Source organism: Telopea speciosissima, chromosome 10, assembly GCF_018873765.1.
Source record: "Telopea speciosissima isolate NSW1024214 ecotype Mountain lineage chromosome 10, Tspe_v1, whole genome shotgun sequence".
Classification (NCBI taxonomy): domain Eukaryota; kingdom Viridiplantae; phylum Streptophyta; class Magnoliopsida; order Proteales; family Proteaceae; genus Telopea; species Telopea speciosissima.
The window spans coordinates 36,223,562-36,244,931 of record NC_057925.1 but is presented as its reverse complement, the minus strand read 5'-3'; the positions used below and the strand labels follow the sequence as shown (position 1 = coordinate 36,244,931).

Below are 21,370 nucleotides of genomic sequence, written 5' to 3'. Positions count from 1 at the left end.
CAACAGATGCTCCGAGGATTAAGCTTACCATGAAGATGATGATTGCGAGCAAAACAAACACAACCAAAGATTTTTTGGGGGAACCACAAAGGAGGAAGAACCTTGAAGGAGGTCAACAGGAGTACGCCCATCAAGGACAAGGATAGGCATACGATTAATGAGGTAGGCGGCAGGTAGTATAGCATCACTCCAATATTGAGGAGGAACTTGCCGTGCAAACATAATGGCCCAAGCCACTTCCAAAAGGTGTCGATTTTTCCTTTTGGCAACTCCATTCTGGGCAGGAGTGTCCACACAGTTGGGTTGATGGATGATGCCATTCTCAGCCAAATAGGTTTGGAATTGACCTTCCATGTATTCTCTGCCATTGCCGCTTCGCAGAATTTTTAATTTGGCATTGAATTGGGTTTGAATCATACAGTGAAATAACTGAAAACATCGAAAAACCTCACTTTTGTGCTGGCATCATATACACTCAAGTGGTCCGAGTAAAGTAATCAACGAAGGAAACAAATCATCTATAGCCAGAAATGGAAACACAACGGGCAGGGCCCCACACATCAGTATGAACTAAAGCAAAAGGAGAAGTACTTTTATTGATTGGAGAGTAAGTAGAATGAGTCTGTTTAGCCAAGGCATAGGCTTCACATAAAAACTCATCCTTGTTATAATCTTTAACTAACTGAGGAAACATAAAAGCTAAAGTCCTCAGAGGAGGGTGACTAAGCCGATAATGCCATAGGTGGAGATTTGAAGAAGTTGCTGAATGTAACTGATGAGCCGAAGAAGAAACTGATGGTGGACAAGTCTGACCCGTGTCGAGTAGGTAGAGACCACCATGTACCTTACCACCCCTAATCGTGTTGCCTTTCTCCAGATCCTGTATGACACAATGAGTAGGAAAGAAAGTTATTTTGCAGTTCAAATCTCGGGTTAAACTACTAATGGAAAGGAGATTAGTAGGAAATGAAGGAACATGAAACACAGAATTTAAGGTAATGGTAGGAGAGCAGTGAATGGAACCCTTTCCATGAATGGGAGAAAGAGAACCATTGGCTACTCGAACAGTATCCTTTCCAGAACAAGGGAAATAATGATGAAATGCATAAGAAGAACCAGTCATGTGGTCAGTACCGGAGTCGATTATCCAAGGAAGGGAGACAACCGATGCACACTGACTATCGACCGGAATACCTGAGGCAAAGTAAGAACCAGATGGGGCAGCAAGCGCAGGTGCAACAGAAGGTGCAGCGGAAGATGGCTGGAGCATGCGACGGAGGACGTCTAGTAGCTCATCCTGAGTAAGACCAGTGTCAGCAGAGGGAGCTGTAGCAGTAGGAGCAGCAGCCTCAGTCAGATTTGCCCTCGGTTTGGGCTTCACTTGGCATTGTTTCGCCTCAAAATCAACAGGTTTCCCATGTAACTTCCAACACTGGGCCTTGGGCGATAGGGCCTGTGACAGTGCTCACACTTGACAGGTTCTTTGGAGGCAACATTACCACTGTCAGTAGTGGCAAGAGGAGCAGGGCTGGTAGTAGTCTGTAGGGCAGACCTAGTAACAGAAGGAGCATGTAGCATCGCAGCCCGACGAGTCTCCTCAGTATGAATCATGGCAAAGGCCTGCTCCAGTGTAGGAAAGGGAGACTGGTGCAACACTTGTATCCGAATAGGGTCATACTCCACATTCAGACCAGCCAGGAAATCATACACACGGTCACTATTGAGGTGTTGACGGTAGGCAGCAACATCAGTAGGTGTAGAGGGCTGATAGGTGGAGTAATGATCCAATGGCTGCCACAAGCTTTTGAGGGCAGCATAGTATGTAGAAAAGATAACTCTTTCTGGGTGAGGGCATGAGCCTTCTTCCAAATCTCATACACTTGGGCAGCATTCCTTACACGCCCATAAGTCTCTTTGGCGGCACTCCAGATCATATGGGCAGTCTCTAGAAGCATGAAATTGTCGGATAGATCTGGTTGTATCGAGGCCAACAAGTAAGACATTACCATGGCATCATTGGACAGCCACTTCTCTTGCGGAGGCCTAGCTGTAGGTGGCATGGGAATAGTCCAATGCATGTGACCAGTTAGTCCTCGACTATGGTCAAATAGGTGGTCCGAGACCACTTAAGATAGTTGGAGCCATCGAGCTTGATTGGAGCTAAAAGTGGAAGAGAATCTGTCCGAGGCTGTCCATCTTGCACAGGGGTGCAGAAGATGCATCTGAGTCTGGCATTGTAGAAGCCCAATCAAAGAAGGAAGACCTTATGCAATCAGCCAGGAGAAACCAGAAACCTTAAGAGGCAATCTGTCAAACACCTGGTAGGCACTCTTGAAAAGACACAGAATCAAAGGCTGAAATTAAGGTTGAAGATGGCTCTTGATGGTAGAAAGCATCTCTGAAAATATCAACACCAACAAGAAATCCAGTAGGCCCAATCAGAAAAAAGTTCGATAAGGATTAAGGTTTTGAAAAACTTGAAAAAAAGAGTATCGATTGGGAAGGATTCTCAAGGGAGAAAGGGTAAGGATGAAAGGCTGCTAGTTAGGACTGTAAGGAGGAGGTTTGTTAATACAAAGTAACCTTCCCCACAAGAACCAGCAGAGAAGAAAAGCTTCAAACTCCAAAAGTCGATAAGTCTCAGGGGTTTGAAGAAAAAACTGAAAGAGGAATATTGATTAGATTAAGGGACTGATATGAGGAGTTTGAAGGATGGATAGATGCTGCAAATGATATGCAGGAGAAGATCCAATAGGGGAAGATGAGCCTATAAGGGAAAAAAAGGGTAAATCTCCAAGAACTTGGAACTCTTCAATACCACAGGAAGAAGGCAACTTCTATCAAACAGAAAAATTTTCAAAGCATAAGAAGGAAGGGAGGTAGGATTGAGGGCAGCAACTAGATCGTAAGATCACCTCATTAGTGCTGCCCTAAGGTGAAGGATAGAAACCAAGAGAAAAAAGGAGAGAAGGGATCGAAGGTAGAAGGAAGAAGGAAGAGAAGAGAAGAGAAGAGATGGAGGGTTTGGGAGCTTGGATCAGAATAGGGTTAGCTCTGATACCATGTTAGCTGAACAGAGAATGAGAGAATGGCTTAAGTGAGTTGTGTCTCTCCTCAGCCCTCTATATATGGATGTCATTAATAGGAACAGAATTATAAGTATACCCTCCATATTCAACTATGATAGCTAAGGAGAGAAATAAGAAACAAAATATCAAAGAGAAATGCCCAAAGTACCCTTATCGGTTACATAACTTAACACGCACAATCCGGTCCAGGATGATTGCACCAAGCATGTGGAGATGGACCGCCATTTCATCAAAGAGAAGCTTGAACAAGGGCTGATTTGCACTCCATTTTTCTAGTCTGGAGACCAGCTTGCTGATGTTTTTACCAAGGGATTAAGTAGTAAAGTGTTTTGTCCTCTTGTGTGCAAGTTGGGCATGTGTGACATCCATGCACCAACTTGAGGGGGAGTGTTGTAATATGGGGTTCAAGGGTATAATTGTTGATAGGGTTTATCTTATGTTGCCCTAGGGGCTTTATTGTCTTTGTAGTTAATATCTATTATTATAAATAAAGGTGGGCTGTGTCTCATAGACACAAGCTGCAATTCCCAAAGTCCTCACATGTGTATAAATGTAGTGATATTCTGCTGTTTGCTTGATAAGTTCTTGTTACTGCTGCTTCATCAGACCCAGATACTGCGCTTAGAAGCTTAGAATTTAGGTTTTGATCCCTACTTAAGTCAAATTATTCATATTTACAATAGTGGAACAAATTCTTGGTTCATTCATATTACATCTTAAGTCGGGATTAGGAGAAATAGTGTGGTGAAGGAAAGATCCCAGATTACCTTGTTTCTTCATTATAGATGCAGCGAATGTGAGTTCCATGTACAGTTGGATTCTCTCTCTTGATTTTTTATTAATCTTTTAATGAGAGGATTTTCTATCTTCTTATGTCCTTGTAGAAGTGGTGGTGGCTGAAATAGTTTGCTATCCTTTTCATTCTTCTTATTCTTTTTCTGTTTTTTTCTCTTGTTAGTGGGCTGCTTGATATGGATATAGTATGTCGCTACCAGTTTGTAAACTTAGGATCTGGTAATGGGTTTTTGACTTTTCTGGATGTAGTGTGGTTTGATCTTTCTCTTTCATAGAATATGTATCTTTACTTCCATTATTTTGATTTTTGCATTATGAGAATCATTTAAACACTTTGATATATTTTTTCCCCCTTTTGAAGGTCAATGGATGTTGGGAACAATAGTAAGTTGGTCAGTCCACAAAATGAAAATATGGAGATTGAAATTCAAACACCACGGAGGTTGGAAGTGGACCAAGGAGAGGGGGAATGTCACACGGCAGACCTTAATGATGATGATGGGTTGCCCGATTACACTCATCCATTTGAAGATACAAGCAAAGATTTAATTCATTCAAAAGTTCCAAAAGAATGGATACCAGAAGTTGGTATGGAGTTTGATTCAGAGCTTGCTAGTTATGAATTTTATAGTAGATATGCTGGAGCTGTGGGTTTTAATGTTAGAAGAGATTATGCACATAGAAACAAAGATGGTGCATTTAGAGATAGAGTATTTTGTTGTTCTTGTCAAGGCCGACGTCAACCAGATAGAAGAGATAAAGATGTGAGGCATCAGCGGCCAAATACAAGATTTGGTTGTTTGGCAAAGATGAGGATTGTGCTTCAAAAGAACGATAAATTGCGTGTTACCCAGTTTCTACAAGACCATAGTCATAAAACTGAACCCCCTAGTAAGGCTCACTGGTTCAAATCGCAAAGAAAGTCAAGTGTGGCCCATGCTGCTGAAGCTAATTTATCAAAGGAGTTTGGTTCAGCACCATCTGCAATCTTGGAAGAGACAATTGATCTTTGTCAAATGGATTACAAAAATTATTTGCATTCGAAGCGGATGATGCAAATGAGGGTTGGAGATACAGGAGGTGTCTTACAATATCTCCAACAGATGCAGTTGGAAGATCCATCCTTTTTTTATGCAATACAAGTGGACGAGGATGATTTAATGACCAACATTTTTTGGGCAGATTCCAGGATGGTGTTGGATTATACTCATTTTGGTGATGTGGTTTGCTTGGACACAACATGTAGGAATACTAAAGATTGCCGTCCTTTTTCACTATTCCTCGGAGTGAATAATCATAAGAAAATTGTCACATTTGGTGTTGCACTGTTGTATGATGAATCAATTGATACTTTTAGCTGGTTATTTGATACTTTTTTCAAGGCAATGTCGGGGAAAAGGCCAAAGACCATACTTACAGATCAAGATGCATCGATTGCTAAGGCAATATCAACCCAGCTACCAGAAACCCATCATCGTCTCTGTGTATGGCAGGTGCATCAAAAGGCCATTAAGCTTCTTAAACTATTTCGGACTTCCAATACTTTTGCCAAAGATTTTAGTAGTTGCATGTATGACCATGATGATGAGGAGGACTTTTTAAATGCATGGAATTTGTTATTTAAACAATATGAGTTTCATCCATCAGAAAAAGAATGGTTGCAAAGGTTGTTTGAGATAAAAGAGAAATGGGCTTTAGTCTATGGACGAGAAAGCTTTTGTGGGGACATAACCTCTACACAACAGAGTGAATCCATTAGTAAAAGACTGAAGGATTATGCTAGCTATAAGCATCATATGTTGCAATCTTGTGGGAATTTCCAGAGGTTCATAGAAAAGAGACGATATGAAGAGTTGAAAGACGACTTCAGAGCAAATCGTAGTACCCCTACATTGGCATTTTCAGTGGAGATGTTGAAGCATGCAGCGAGTTTATACACACCTGAAATATTTGAAAATTTCCAGTATCAGTTTGGGCAAACTTGGTCTTATGATTTTCACAAGTGTGGTGAGGTAGGGACAGTGACCGAGTACAAATTAATCCATCATGAGAAGCAAAATCAGTACATTGTTACATTTGACGCTTCAGAAGACACAGTTGTCTGCAGTTGTAAGATGTTTGAATTTGTAGGGATTTTGTGTTCACATGCTTTGAAAGTTCTTGGCTATAGAAATTGTAGGAGGGTCCCACCCCGATACATATTAAAGAGGTGGACAAAAGGTGCAAAAGTTGGAGGCGTTGTAGTTACAAATGGCTTGACCACCCGAGATGACCCAAAGGTAGAATTTGGAAGGCGTTACAAAGATTTGCTTCGAATGTGTGTTCAATTAGCAACAAAATCTGCAGAGTCTGAAGAAAGATATGTAGTTGCTGCTTCTTATGTTGAGAAGGCAATAAAAGAAATGGAAGAAATGGGATATAAAGCTGTAGATAGACCATCAACTGGTAGTACAGATGGTGCAAAAAGTGTGTGTGACCTAAATAGAACTGTACCTGTTGAAGGTATAGATGTTTCTGTTGATTGTATTGAGAGCACCCATAGTGATGATGACCGCAATAGAGTAAGTTATGTCAATAGAGAAGCACCCATTGTAGTAACAAGCATGAAAACTAAGGAAATAGGTGCCAGTGGTTCTAATAAAAGGCCAAAGAAATCGGTTGATAAAACTCCTAGAGTGAATACAACTATGAATGAACCCACTTCTGTGCCATGTTTTCCAGTTGAGTGCTATTCAAGTTCATTGCCTCCACCAACTCAATTTATTCAGGTAGTACTTTGACTTTTCTGTTGAAATTGTAGTCTATGTTGATGCTATTTTAAATTTAGTAACTAGCCCTTTCCTTTAAACATTCTATAGGGGTCTCATAGTTTCCAAGCAAATCTCTCAAGTGGCCATTATATTATTGGTACCTCATATCCGCCATCTGGACCTAACATGACTCCATTTATTCAGGTGACTATTGTTTCTTTATTAGCAACTGCTATACTTAAGAAGTTGTGAGACAAATTTAGTGCATGACTTAATTTTTGTTATATGTAATTCTTATGAATGCAGCCATCTGATCCAAACATTGTCTGCCACCAACGTAATCCCAACACTGTCTACCATCAATCTAACCAAAGCACCGATTAATTTGAGTTTCTTGCCATTAATCAAGTTGCCCAGGTAACTAGATTAAGGATTCTTCATGTGTGATAATTGGTTGAGATGGTAGGTTCTATTTGTATTACATTTATTATGCAGCATACCAGTTCCTCCACCAGTAATCTCACCTGGGTCATGGGAACACCGTAACACCTACATATATTAACATATGATTTTCTCTTTTTGCTTACCTCTAGGTAGATACCAACAGTTTCCTCATAGCAATGGGGAACCTTAGCATCAAAAGGAAGTATAAAGAAACCAAAGCCTTGCTATTCAGGTAATTTGGCTATTCTAGTTTAACTTTGGATACAGAAGAAGAAGAACACACAGATGTGAAGTTAGATTAGTGATATTGAATAAAGATGTTGTTGGAGTAGTCGATTGATTTACAGAGGCCATAGGCAATTAGTGTTGCGCACAGAAAAATGTGGTTTACTGGGCTGATAGTCTATGTTGGTTTCCTGGTCTTATAGGAATTTCTATCATGTCACATGCTTTGATCTGAAACTTGCGACTTGCCATGTGTTTGGCAGTTGTATGGACCGCAAACCAGGTTCTGGTGTTCTGCAAGAACTTCAAAGGACACGAGCAATGATACCAAATATTTGTTGAGGCTACTGAAAGTTGCATCACATTTGTCTGACTAATGCAAATCTTAGCCTACCTCTTGGACTGATTTAAGTCATGATAAATCTGAATGCTTACTCAAAAAAAGAAGAATCAATTTTATTTTTGATCCGGTTGGAAATAAAGTTGAGGACCCTAAAGCCATTGCGCATTCTTTTGCTTCCCACCTGAAGTATATTTTCACCACTTCCAATCCCCTGGATGCCGATTTTATTGAGTGCTTATTCCCCCAGGCTATCTCCTTGGCTGATGCCGATTGTCTTTGCTCACCTCCTTTATTGGAGGAGATAAAGACTGCCGTTTTCTCCTTGGGATCCTTGAAAGCACCCGGTATTGATGGTTTTCAGGCCGTCTTTTTTCAAAAATGATGGGATCTGGTAAGCCTTGATCTTTTGAGATTGGTTCTTTCTTTTTGTAATGATGCCTATCTCTCTCTTGGACTCAACCATACTCTCATCTGTTTGATTCCCAAAAAGGACGCTGCCGCTTCGGTGGATGAATTTAGGCCGATTAGCCTTTGTAATGTTACGTACAAAATTATTTCTAAACTGATGGCTAATAGACTCAAGGGCCTCTTAAATTCGATTATTTCACCGTTCTAAGCTGCTTTCGTTCCTAGTAGACAAATTATTGACAATGTTGTGGTGGCTTAGGAAATCTTTCATTTTCTTAAGCACACTAAAGGTAAGAAGAAATTTGCTGCTATTAAAATCGACATTTCTAAGGCATATGATCGTATCGAGTGGAGTTTGATAAATTCCCTGTTTAAATTCCTGGGTTTTGGTGAGAAATGGGTTTCCTTGTTTAATAAATTGATTTCTACTACCAGCTTTTCGATTAAGTTGGATGGGAGTCCCTTTGATAATTTCAATGCCTCGAGAGGACTTCGTCAGGGTTGCCCTCTTAGTCCCTATTTATTTATTGTTGCGATGGAAGCTCTTTCTAGATTACTTACCACTTATCGTGATCTTAACTTGTTCCAAGGAATCAAGATTTTCAGGTCTACGTCTGAAATATCCCATTTATTTTTTGCTGATGATATCTTCATCTTCTGTCGTGCTGAGCAGGAAGACCTCTTGACTATCAAGGCCATATTGGATCTCTTTGCCAATCTTTCGGGTCAAGAAATTAATTTAAAAAAGAGTGCAATCCACTTCAGTAAAAATGTTCCTTCTGTTGAGAGGCGTTCTCTCTGTTCTCTTCTTGGTATTTCGGAAACGACCAAGGATTCTATGTATCTGGGTACTAACCTGTTTCACTGTAGATCCAAGGTGAAAGATCTTAATGGGATAGTCCTCTGGATGCAACACAAATTGACCACTTGGAAATCTGTCTGTCGTTTGCAGGACGTTCGGTATTGATACAATCGGCGTTAGCTGCAATCCTAACTTACCTCATGAATTGTTTTTTATTTCCTATTAAAGTGTGCCGACAAATTGATTCTATTTGTCTTAATTTCTGGTTAGGCAGTTCTGATGGTAAGAAAAAGAACTCATGTCATATATCTTGGGATAAATTGTGCCTTCCCAAAGCGACTGGGGGCTTGGGTTTTAGAGAAGCCGAACACCATAATAAAGCTTTGATAATGAAACTGGGTTGGAGGTTAATCACGGATATCTCATCGGTCTGGACCAAAATTCTCAAAGCGAAATACTTTCCTAAAAAGTCTTTTTTTGACCCTACTACTAGGAAAAGAAAGGGATCATGGGTCTGGAATAGCATTGCTCACATCATTCTGGACCTTGAAAAATCTGTTATTAGGAAAGTAGGTAATGGTAAAACGACTTTTTTCTAGACCGACAGATGGCTCCCTTCTATTTCAAGAAACCTCTCGGCTTTCTCTTCTATGCCTTTGAATAAGGACATGTGTTCCCACCCTATTGCAAAGCATAGGTTGGATGATTGTTGGAATGATGATTCCTTGAATCAAGTTTTACCGCTACATATCATTTCTCAATTGTCCTTACTGGATTTCTCTAATGGTGAGGATGGTTGGTGGTATACGCCTTCCAAGAAGGGCCTCTTTAACACTAGATTGGCTGCCACTGAGCTGAGTTCTAATAACAAGAATAACAATCTGATTAATAATGGTTGGTGGAAATTTTTTTGGAAACTAAAAATCCATCCGAAATTTTAAATTTTCTTCTGGCGTGTTCTGAATGCAGGACTTCCTATCAAGGCTGCTCTCTCAAAATGGCTTCTGATTGACCCTTCCTATGCGCTTTGTGGAAATTGTGCCAAGTCATACTAGCACTTATTCATATCTTGTGATTGAGTTAAGCATTTTTGGGTGGCGGGACCTCTGGGCCTGAGAACTGATTTTTTGGCCTCTCCAAATCTCCAAGAATTATGCTTTTCTATATTTTTCAACACTAGATTCGATAAATAATCTTTAATTTGATTTTTTAATGTGTTTATTATTACTTGCTACTTTATATGGAACTCCCGAAACACTGCGGTTTTTGGCACAAAAAAACCTAATCCAACCCAGGTTATAAAGTTAATTATGCGATACCTATTTGATATGAAGATATCCCCTCCCCCTATTTCATCCTCCAATGTAAATTATGATCTTGATATATTATTGCCAATATCAAAATTCTATGGCTTACCAAAACTAGACTTTCATGTCTTAATCTGTGCAGGCTACTACATACCCGGATTGAGTACTGCGGGATGGCCTTACATTTTTTTGACAGGAGGAAGATTTACCCTTTTTGTTGCAGGATTCCGGTCAGCTTCTTCAGAACTGGATCTTGTTTTATATAGTATTCGGTCTGAGATGGATCATGCATCAGTTTTGGGGTTGAAGATTCAAGAAGTATGGTGTTCCTACTCTATGATTACCGATGTTCTTCCATCTCCAACCAAATCCGCCTGGCCATGGCAGCACAGTAAAGACTTGCTATATATTTCTGATTTATACAGTAACGTTAAGTTTCTCCGTCAGGGGGAACAATTTTGTATAGCTTTAGCATCTAACTTGGCTCGTCACGCACAGGCCAAGAATACTGTGTATACCTACTTATATTAATTATGTTTGTTACTTTTTCTCATTAAAAGAAAAAAAAAAAAAATCTGAATGCTTACTATGCAAGTTCTAATTTCTGGTCTTGTCAGACTTAATAACTTATAGCACAGTTGATCTGGAAGTCGGACCTGCCAAGTGCTGTGGCAATCCAAGGATGGTCAAAAGTAAAGGTTTGTGGAGTCTGCATAAATTTTGTTCGAGTAGGACAGGACCATCGATTGAAAATCATAGTGGTTCCTGACAGGTGTATCGACTCTCATCAAATCAGACCGTCCAGATGTACCTCCTTGGTCAGGTTTATGGTTGGGATGAAATCTGAAGGTTGAGAAGTTTTTTGGGAGGTCTGGCTTTGCATCCACATTTACTCCATGAGAAGAAAAATGGGTGTAGGCTGCTTTTTTTAAATCTGGTCCATATCTAGGTTTTCTTACTGAACTTGTTATCATTTATGTGCTTTCAGATATTTTAAGGGCTTGGCTGTTGTTGTGGTTGTGAGTTCTGCATCTTCTTTGTCTGCTTGTATTGTTGACTGCCCATGCTTCTGGGCCTTTTCCTATGTTAGAGAAGGTTCAGGACCAGAAGAGGTAAGGGAAGGTAGACTGAGTCTGATGAGTTAAGATTCCTGAAAATGAAGCTTGTGGGATTAAAAGAGTCCTACCTATGGTACAATGTTGAGATTCACTCTCATGGCGAAGACTTAGCCACAAGTTCAATTTTAGTGAGAGCATAATCATCCTTAGTGATGTTATTTCCTTTTTGTGATGAGCCGTTTGAATGGAAACTGGTAGATTCTAATTTTGACGTACTATTATGTAAATAGAGCTTATGTTGCTTTAAAGTAGATTAATACCAATAATGTAATTTATGAGTCAATTAAAAAATGACACAAGGTTTTACTTTCATCTAGAAAAAAGGGGAAATGGATAGTGGGACTGGATTTTCTCTTCTCTATGAACGACCCTTTCCCCAAGTCTCTTCTTCACTTGTACACTTTGAAGTTGTTGGTTGTTTCATAGCAGGTTTCTGCCATGACAACTGAGTCAAACCACTCTGCTTTGGAATCTTGTTCATCAAAGCAGGTATCCTTCTATTGAGTACTGACTAATTAGCTTCTGCAGTGTACTTGTTCAATATGATTTTAGTAAACTATGTTGAATTGCACATGCCCCTCAGTAGTAAATTTATTTCCAACTTAACAATTGGTTATTGATTTTGGAAGCTCATGACCGATACTAATGCTCATATGGTTTTAGATTCTATGAATTTGAAAACAACGAAATTTAATTGCTCTGTTAGCCAACCTTTTCTATTATTTCATGTAGCACTTGTACCTTCTTCTCACTGATCACTTCAGCTTTATTTTCAACTTGTGCTCTCCCAATTTCCTTGCAATGTACATTTGTATTCAACCATTGATTTAACACTGGTGATGTCAGATTTTCAACACTCTTCAACTTGCAAATTAAATCTCATTGATAGAGGCTTCAAGTTGTCTTTAGATTTGTAGGCCTTTTGGTAGTGATGTTGTCTAAGGGAATTTATTTGACATTGCCATCGAGTTTGAATGCCGTGGTAAATATTTTTTACTCAAGATTTCTTTCATCTCTGCCCAATTAATAGGGGCTTTGCCTTCATACCGAAGATTTCTCTCATTAGTTCTCCACCACTTAAGGGCTGGCCCCACTAGATTAGTATGAGCTAATCTCTATCTTCCTAGGCTTAGCTAAATCATTCCAATCAAAATAATTATCTAAAATAGCTAACCAATCATAAAATACTTGTGGATCTGGTCTGCCATCATAGTTCCTCAACTCAAACACCTTTGGAGGCCTATGTTGTTCCATGTAGTCTCTATATTCTTTGTACCTGTCTTCCCTGTGATCTCTGTACCTTTCCCTGTCTTCTCTGTAATCATTGTGCTTGTCCTTGTCTTTCCTGTGTCTTCTAGGAGGTCGGTGAACTTGGGATTGCACCTGATATTTGTCCTCTTCCATGGGCAGACTGTTGTCCCTTACTGGAGTAGCTTGATGTTGTTTAATTTCTTGCAACCTTTTATTGATAGTCGTTTGTTCAGCAGACATAGCTCTTTGTTCTGCTATTATTTCTTTAGATATAGCCTTCTGTTCAGTGGTAAACTTCTGAAACATCTCAAACATAGCAGCCATAAGATTGGTTGCTGTTGGTAATGATCTACCATGTTCATCCATGACTTTGATACCACTTAATGTAGTCCTAGATTGATAGGAGACCAACTAGGAGCTAATCAACCATGATCTGTTATGAATAGTGAATTGGCTAGGTCGAATTAGGATTTTTGGTGAATTTAGGGTTAGGGTTTGGTTAGTGTTAAGATAAATCAAACTCACTGTCGTTGCAAAATTTCCTTGGCAACAACTTTTTTGATTGAGAAACTTGTAACAAAATTGAATCTTTAACTTGAACTTGAATGTAGTAGAGCTTCAAAAGAACCACTTGGGCTTTAGACTGTAAGTTGTCGATTGGATCAAACACTAGTCCCACCAACAAACTACCCAGGCTTCCAATTGCAAGGTGTCAATCGAATCAAACACCAATCTCACCAGCCTTGATCAAACACAAGACAAAAATCTTCAATGGAGAAGAAGAGCAGCAAAAACTTTCCATTAATATCAAAATTCGTGTTCAATATTTGCTCACCTTACAACTTTATATAAACGAAGCAAAAATAGACTACTACACTAAAAAAAGAAAGGCCTAATCCGATCCTTAACCTATTAGGTAACTTAAATTGACTAGGAAACTGAAATAGACTCAAAACAGAGTCATAATCCAGTCCTCTGTTAGCAAAAATGAGTTTAAAACGGAGTTTTTCTAGTTTAAACGCGTTCCTCTTTTTTACCATTTTAAATACATTTTACTGTATGTTTCTCAAACATACGGAAAAAAATGGCAAACGATAAGCATTCTCTTTTTAAACGCATTTAAAACACATTCCCCTTTTTTTGGCGATTTTTGAGACCTTGGACTAGTTGAATAGTAGCTTACTTAACTGACTATATCTCTCTACCTCTCGAACGCTGATCGGCCTGATTCTTTCACCGATGTAAAGATGACTCGAACGGCTACAATTTTCATGATATCACCTTCAACTCAAGGTCAATGCACAAACGCCGAAATTAGAAGCATATATTTCAAATAAAAATTCCTCAATTTATATGAAAATAGTGCCTTTTTTTTGGTTCCCTTTTTCTGAAATATAAATGTCTAAAATCCGTAACGTCCATTTTTTCATTTTTTATCGTTCTTTGTTTATTTTTGACTGTCCGTTTGTAATTTTTTACCATTTAAATCCCGTATCATAGAACTCTGCTTTTTTTTTGCCGTTCTTATTTTTGCTAACTATGATCCAGCCCCACTAAACACTTAAAAGAAAACTACTAAAATCACTTAAATTGAATCATTGGTTGAACCAGTTCAATTTATACACAAAAACACCAAGTAAAACTAAGTATAGAATAACACAACTAATCCCGTATGCAACATAATTACCCATATTTTAGGCCCATAAAAGTGGCCTACTATAGAAACTCCATGGGATCAAAGGCCCAACATGTGTATAACCCAACCTTAGACTTGTTCCTAAGAAAATAAACCCATTTCGATGATAAAACTGCATCACTAATGCATGGCCCTACTTATGGCAGTTAATGTCCCCCCCCCCCCACCTGTTGGCTTCTTGTTGTTTCCTCTTCATCTCTTTTTTTTTTTTCTTACCACGAATATTATGTGGGACCCGGGGGTAGCCCCTAGACTTTATTGATCAAAACATATAACCAGAAAAGTACACGGGGGGGACATAGCCACCTTACCCCAACCCAAAGGTACAGAAACTCTCCTCTCATCTCACTTTAAGCCCACCCTTACAATGACCTGAGGCCGAACATACAAAAACCAAAACCAACTCAATCCTCAGCATCTTAGAACTGGGAATCCCAATTTATCCTCCCAAAGGATCCTACTAAGCTCTCTGGGGAGTGCGCTTTCCTCATGAAAAGTAGTGTTGGAAGAAGTCTAACAAGCCTGATTAGCTAGGTGATCCGCTGCCATATTGCTTTCCCTGAAGGCAAAATCTATGTCTGCCCTGGCTTGTGTGCAGTACTGGAGAATTTCTTTGAACAGGTACCAGCCCTTCCACAGGGTGCACTTTTTCCTTTTGGCCATTAGAGCCAACATGGCCGAATCTGTGTTCACCACCACATCAGTCAGACCCAGAGTCACACATCATTTTAGACCATCTCGCAATGCCCTCAACTCGGCAACAGAGTTTGTGCATTCTCCATAAAAATTAGAGAAGGCCACTATCATCCTTCCCTCCTTGTCCCTAAGGATTCCCCCTCCACCTCCTATCCCAGGGTTGCCTTTGCACGCACCATCAACATTGAGCTTGACTGAAACAAACGGGAGGCACCAATAGACAGGGTGTGGCATTTTTTACTCCGGCTACCGTTTTTCTGAGTCCAAAGCAATCAAGAATTAATTCCTCTCTGGCATTCCCTGTCTGCTTGAGATTGGTAGGGAAGTAGAGACTGTAACTGTCCAAATTATTGCCCCTGTGGTTCTTGTCCCCTCATCATGCCTGCGATTATTTCTTTTGCGCCAGAGTTCCCAAATGATCAGAGAAGGGATCAGCCCCATGATGAAACCATAAAGTTTGCTTCGGCTGGCAAGCCCCTGCCATTGGCGCAGCCTGCTTTTAATGTCTTCGGGTTGCACCATGGCAACATAAAAAACCATAGCAAAGTGAGTCCAGACCTTCAACGCCACAACCCCTTCAACTAGGCAGTGGTCCATCGATTCAATGTTAGGGCTCCCACAACACACACATTTGGAGGCCAAAGGAATGCCCAAGGACATCAGAGCATCTTCTGTGGGTATCCTTCCATTGAAAACCTACCAGGTAAAGAAGCCAATTTTAGTTGGTAAGGCTTGGTTCCAAATCCAGTGAGCGTATGAAACCAAGGGAGACCGTGTTCTTATTTCGTTCCAGGCTGCCTTTGCTGAAAAACGTCCATCACTGACCGGGGTCCAGATCAGCCGATCCTCCATGTTCGTGAATTCTAGTTCCCAATTTGCAATGCTATCCCTGATCTCCATCTTGTCGATTCTATTCAAGATGTCCATATTCCATCCCCCATTATGCAACACCGCTTCCTTGATTGTAATTGTGTAGTCCACCTGCAATGCATTATCAACTAGGTCAATAAGGGGGTACTCGTCGAACCAATTATCAAGCCAAAAATTAGCATTCCCATTGTTTATCAGCCATCTTGAACGGGCCAGGAGGAACTCCTTAATGGCTAGGGTGCTTCTCCAGGACTTCGACCCCACCCTCTTTTGTTCACATATAACCCAGTGTAAGCCTTTGAAAAATTTGGCTTTAAAGAAGCAACTCCACAGTGTATTCTCAGAGAAAATGCATCATAGACCCTTTAGCCTCAACGATAGGCCTATTTCCTCCACTCTTCTAACACCCAAACCACCCTCATTCAAGGGCCTATACACCTTGGCCCAATTTACCCAGTGATAGTGTTTACCCCACTCAAAGTGTCCCCAAAGGAAATCAGCGCACATGCTACAGAGTGCCCTTGTCACGGCTTTTGGCAAATCAAGTGTAGAGATCACATGTAATGGCATCGAGGTCAACAAGTGCTTTAGTAAAATAAGACGTCCCCCTGCTGAAAGAAGTTTGCCTTTCCAGCCTGCTATCTTTGCTCTGACTTTTTCAAGAAGATCATCAAAGAAACTAACCTTGAGTCTTCTTGCGAATAATGGCGCCCCCAAATAGGTGAGGGAAAGATATCTCCTAGAGAACCCGGTGACACACCCCACCAAAGCAGCCCTAGCCTCAGAGGCTTTAGCACTTATGACGAAGCAGCTCTTGTGCTTGTTAACCTGTTGTCCAGAGAACTTTTCATACCTGTCAATAAAGCAGAGTATTTGTTTGAGAGATCTCTTCAGCCCCTTGGTGAAAATAATGGTGTCATCGACGAATAAAGAATGGGACACTCCCGGGCAACCTCTTGGAAGCTGGAAATAAGTAGCCCTGCCTTCCATAAAGAGGTTTTTTAAACCTCTATTAAGCACCTCCTTCGCAATGATGAATAAAGCTGGGGAGAGGGGGTCTCCTTGTCTCAATCCCCTGGTGGATTTAAAAAACCCCGTAGGCTGACCACCCCAAACAATAGAAAACCAACAATTCTCCATGATTTTTTTAATTAACTCCACCCAAGCATTAGAGAAGCCAAACCTTTCCAACACTGCATACAAGAATTTCCACTCCATACGATCATAGGCCTTGGCCATGTCTAGCTTCAAAATGACATTGCCCCCTTTTGTTGCCCGATTGAGATCCTGTACTACCTCTTGCACCAAAGCAATGCTATCATGGATGCTCCTACCTTGGACAAAAGTCCCCTGCTCCTCTGTAATCAGATCCGGTAACAAAGTGGCATGGCCAGCCTGGTCGTAAAGATTTTGGCAATGATCTTGAATGAAAAGTTGCATAGGCTTATGGGTCTAAAGTCTGCCATAACCTCTGGATTATCCTTTTTAGGGATAAGGACCAGGTTTGCAGACGTATAGCTTTTTGGAAGAAACCCCCTGTGAAGAAATCCCTTATCGCAGCTCAAGTGTCCCATCCAACTGTCTCCCAGCAGGATGTGAAAAAATATCCTGAGAAACCATCCGGTCCAGGGGCGCTATCACAAGACAAAGAGAAAATTGCATCTTTCACTTCTTCCAGAGTAGGTACCATAAGAAACCTTGAATTGACCTCAGGAGTCACCAGCTGTGGAATGCATTCTAACAAATATTCATCCACCTCACTCCCCTGGGAAGCAAAGAGATTAGCAAAGTGCCGAACTGCTTCCTCCCTTATTTCTTCAAGTTCTTCCAGCCACACCCCCTCTACAGATTTTATTTTATTGATTGCAGCCTTTTGTCTTCAAACTTGCACCATGGAGTGGAAAAACTTGGTGTTTCGCTCTCCCTCCTTAAGCCAGGTCACCCTTGATTTTTGTCTCCAGAATATTTCCTCCTGCAAAAGGACCCCTTTGAGCCTCTTCTAAGCCTCCTGCAGAGTTTCCTTGTTTTGGGAATTGGACAGTTGGTCCAAGGCTGCCTCAGCTCTACAGACATCATCTTCTGCATTTCTCACATTTTGATGTATATTGCCAAACACCTCCCTGTTCCAAATGCGTAAACCTGATCGAAGTTCCTTCAACTTCAAGTGAAGCACCAGACATGGAGGCCCATCTACCTATTTTCCCCATATCTCTCTCACAATATCTTGGAACCCAAGGTGATGGAGCCACATCTGTTGAAACTTAAACGGGGAGGCAAAGGTGGCACCAGCTAAAGAGAAGTTAATTAAAATAGGGGAATGATCCAAGCAGTCTCTGTTTAAATTACTAACCTGGCATGATTGGAAAGCTGCCATCCAAGCTGTGTTGACTAGGAATCTATCAAGCCGGGCAAAAATTTTAGCAGCCCCCTCTTGTTTATTAGACCACATGTACATGTTTCCTACATACCCTGCATCCATGAGAGCCGCCTGACTGACAAAATCGCTAAATTCCTGGAGCGATAAGGAGCATACTGGCCTACCCCCCACTTTCTTTGAAGGCGACAGCACAACATTGAAATCTCCTCCTACCGCCCAGGGAATGGGGCATGACCTGGAAAAAAGTGCTTATTTATCCCACATCCCCCTCCTTTCAGACGGCAGACAATCTCCATGCACAAAAGTGAGAAAACATCTAAAAGACTTGGCAGCATCAATAAATTCAACCGTGATGTATTGATGGTGTGTTTCAGTCACCACCACCTGGATATCACTCTTCCAAAACACCCACAACCTGTCTCCAAATTCTGTGCCATTAGAGCAAACACAGTCCATCCCAACTCTCTTCATGATTTTCGCTGCTTTAGCAAACCTAGTCTTTGGTTCAGCTACCCCCACCAATTTATGCATAGCCACTAGGGCTTTCAATCGCCTAGAAGAAGGCTTGTTCCCTAGGCCGCGAGCGTTCCAAAACAAGCTATTCATTTAGGAACAGTCTTTACTGCTCTTTTGGGATCCACAGATCTTGTAAACGGGCGCTGCTTCCCCGGTTTCTGCCTTGAACCCATTAGGGTTTTACTGCTGGTTTCACCCTTCTTTCTACAGGTACCAGTGTCCTTCACGCCAAAAGTCCATCGTAGTCTCTCTTCCAGAGTCCTGTGGAAGCCTTTGAGGCTCTCCTTGCACGCATTAATGTCCAAGGCCTCATCAACCCTTCAAAGACAGATATCATCTATAGCTCTGCAACCCATTGAGGTATTTTGAAAAATAGCTCTAGGCGAGCCTCCATCAGATCGAGATCCCATCTCAAGCCTGGTCAGCCTCAATCCTTCCTTTTGGGCTCCCAAAAAAACATCACAGCTCTCCCCCAAACACTGCTCAGGGCTCTCCCCCACCAGTTCATCTGTTATCGCTTGTGGTGTTATACCCGTAAACGCTTCTTTGGGTGGAGAGGCTCGGTCCCCCACCTCGGCCCCCAATTCCACGTGATTGCCCTTCGCAAGGGGTACAGGAATCATCAACTCCCTCCTCGTGGCGCTGGGTTCAACCTCCTCTGTATTGATCGCCATTACAGCCTCGCCTTCTATGATCGCATGTGGGGCTCCTCTTCATCTCTGCTGTTCATCTTAAAGAACCCTTGTGGATGCAAGGATTGTCTCACAATTGTCTTTTTTTTTTTTTTTTTTGGTTTTGATGGAAAGGAAAATTTTTATTAAAAACTTGAAAACAAGAGCAAGAATTTCCGAATTCGTTATAGTTTTCTTATACCTATTACATCTAGCATATATAGCAAGATGGAAAGGTTATTAACAGTCTAGGTTTTCTAATTGTACAAACATCCTGAAATTGTTTACTATTTGTAGATATGCCATTATTTTTGTGGTGAGAGTACCATTTTTAGAACAATGACAGATTATGCTGATTATAAGAAGCTAGAGGATTGGATAAATTTTCCCAGCTGTACTGTGGGGGAACATGGAGGTTAGCAGAGGCACATTCCAAGGTCTCTCTATCATTAGGGGAATAGATTTGCTACCCGGTTGTGCGTCTTGCGCGGTGATTGCGACCACACCTAGACATAGAACCGCCTCGGGGGGGTCCTGGAAAATCCACCTTTACATGGGGGCAAGGCTGTCATTTCCAGCTGTCCCAAGGCGGTTCTGTGTCTGGGCGTGGTCGCACGCTAAGCGCAGGGCTGCAGGTAGCATTCTTTCTCCCTATCATTAAATCTGAAACTTTTCCAAAACCAGAGAACAGGCACGGATCATTCCATATATTGATAGAATCACCTGTGCCAACCTTCTAGCATACCATCTATTGAAGAGAAGGAATAATTTGTAACATGCTATTCCAAATTTCAGATCCTGTTTTCCTTGTGAAATTCCTGGATAGCATGTCATGTCTGAGAAAGTATTTTGCTTTGAGGACCCTACACCACCGTGATGAATGCTCAAAGATTAGGCGCCATCCAAGAGGGCCTCATTATGGATGTGGCTTAATCTGAACCAAGACCTCCTTTATTCTTTGGTTTACAGCCACGCTCCCAAAGGATGAGGGAGAGTTTCCTTTTCATCTTTGTTTTTTCTTCTTAAAAAATGGGCATAAATGCTGTCAAATTTGTTGCAAACGTTTTTTGGGAAGAGAAAGCACGACATGAGATATGTGGATAATGAGTTAAGGACAGATTTGATTAAAATGGATCTCCCTGTCTTGTGAGAAGAGGTGGGCTTTCCAAGAAGTGAGTCTTTATTGAGATTTTTAACAATCTTTCAAAGAGATATGGATTTTGAAGATTCTAAGCATAAAGAAGCACCCAAATAAATGGAGTTCATTTTCATTTCTTTCATATGAAGATGGGACTAAATAGAATTCCAATGTGATTGCAGAGTGTTTTTGCTAAAGAAAAGTTCACTTTTGTATAGGAAATCACCCAGAATAAAGGGGGTCTGATTTAGGGCTGCAACAGGTTCGGGTTGTGCCGGGCTTTTTAGAATGGTCAAGAGAATCCAATCCTGACCCGCTCTCAGGGTCAGGCCTAGCTGGGCTGACCCTGATTGGCCTTGATCATGGAGTGGTGGAAGGGAGAGATCCATGGATTGGAGAGAGTAGGGCTGGGTCCGGAAGAAAATTATTAATTTTACATAAAATAATACTATAATAAAGTATATTATTATAATTTATTATCTTCATATAATATATTATATAACAAAATATGTATGACATCTAAAGTTTAATATATATATATATATACCATAATATAGTTTTAATGTAGTCTTTTTTTTATATTCTTGTAATCTTTTTGTTTTAATATAGTTTTTTTTTTCCATAAAAAAAAAAACTTAAAAACAAGGTTGGGTTGGGTCGAGCTAGGCTCAGCTTGAAGCCTCAACCCTGGCTCGACTCGACCTTGACTTAGGATCAAAATATTCAGCCCTGATCCGCCCTCAAAGCCAGGTATCTCAACCCAAGCACTGTTTGGGCTCAAGGCGGGCCAGGGTGGGTTTGGGCCGACAAGGCCAAACATGCAACCCTAGTGTGAATGTATAGAAAGCTTTGGTGCATGGTCTAGATGTCTTGG

The 21,370-nt window shown here is 40.9% G+C and overlaps 1 protein-coding gene across 1 annotated transcript; it reads left to right on the top strand.

Moving 5' to 3' along the window:
• The first annotated feature begins 3,655 nt into the window (after nt 1-3,655).
• On the top strand, nt 3,656-11,756 carry LOC122643519 (protein FAR1-RELATED SEQUENCE 5-like). Its single transcript, XM_043837134.1, has 7 exons — nt 3,656-3,885; nt 4,246-6,652; nt 6,743-6,838; nt 7,228-7,310; nt 11,152-11,232; nt 11,266-11,354; nt 11,711-11,756. The coding sequence occupies exons 1-6, from the start codon at nt 3,875-3,877 to the stop codon at nt 11,306-11,308; spliced, it is 2,721 nt and encodes a 906-aa protein (XP_043693069.1). The 5' UTR covers nt 3,656-3,874; the 3' UTR covers nt 11,309-11,354; nt 11,711-11,756.
• The last annotated feature ends 9,614 nt before the right edge of the window (nt 11,757-21,370 follow it).

What these genes read in the sequence shown, in the direction of transcription:
- LOC122643519 (XM_043837134.1), top strand. An exon ending in ACATGACTCCATTTATTCAG is followed by an intron (nt 6,839 to 7,227) that starts GTGACTATTGTT and finishes GCTTACCTCTAG; the next exon opens with GTAGATACCAACAGTTTCCT. An exon ending in ATTGTTGACTGCCCATGCTT is followed by an intron (nt 11,233 to 11,265) that starts CTGGGCCTTTTC and finishes AGAAGGTTCAGG; the next exon opens with ACCAGAAGAGGTAAGGGAAG.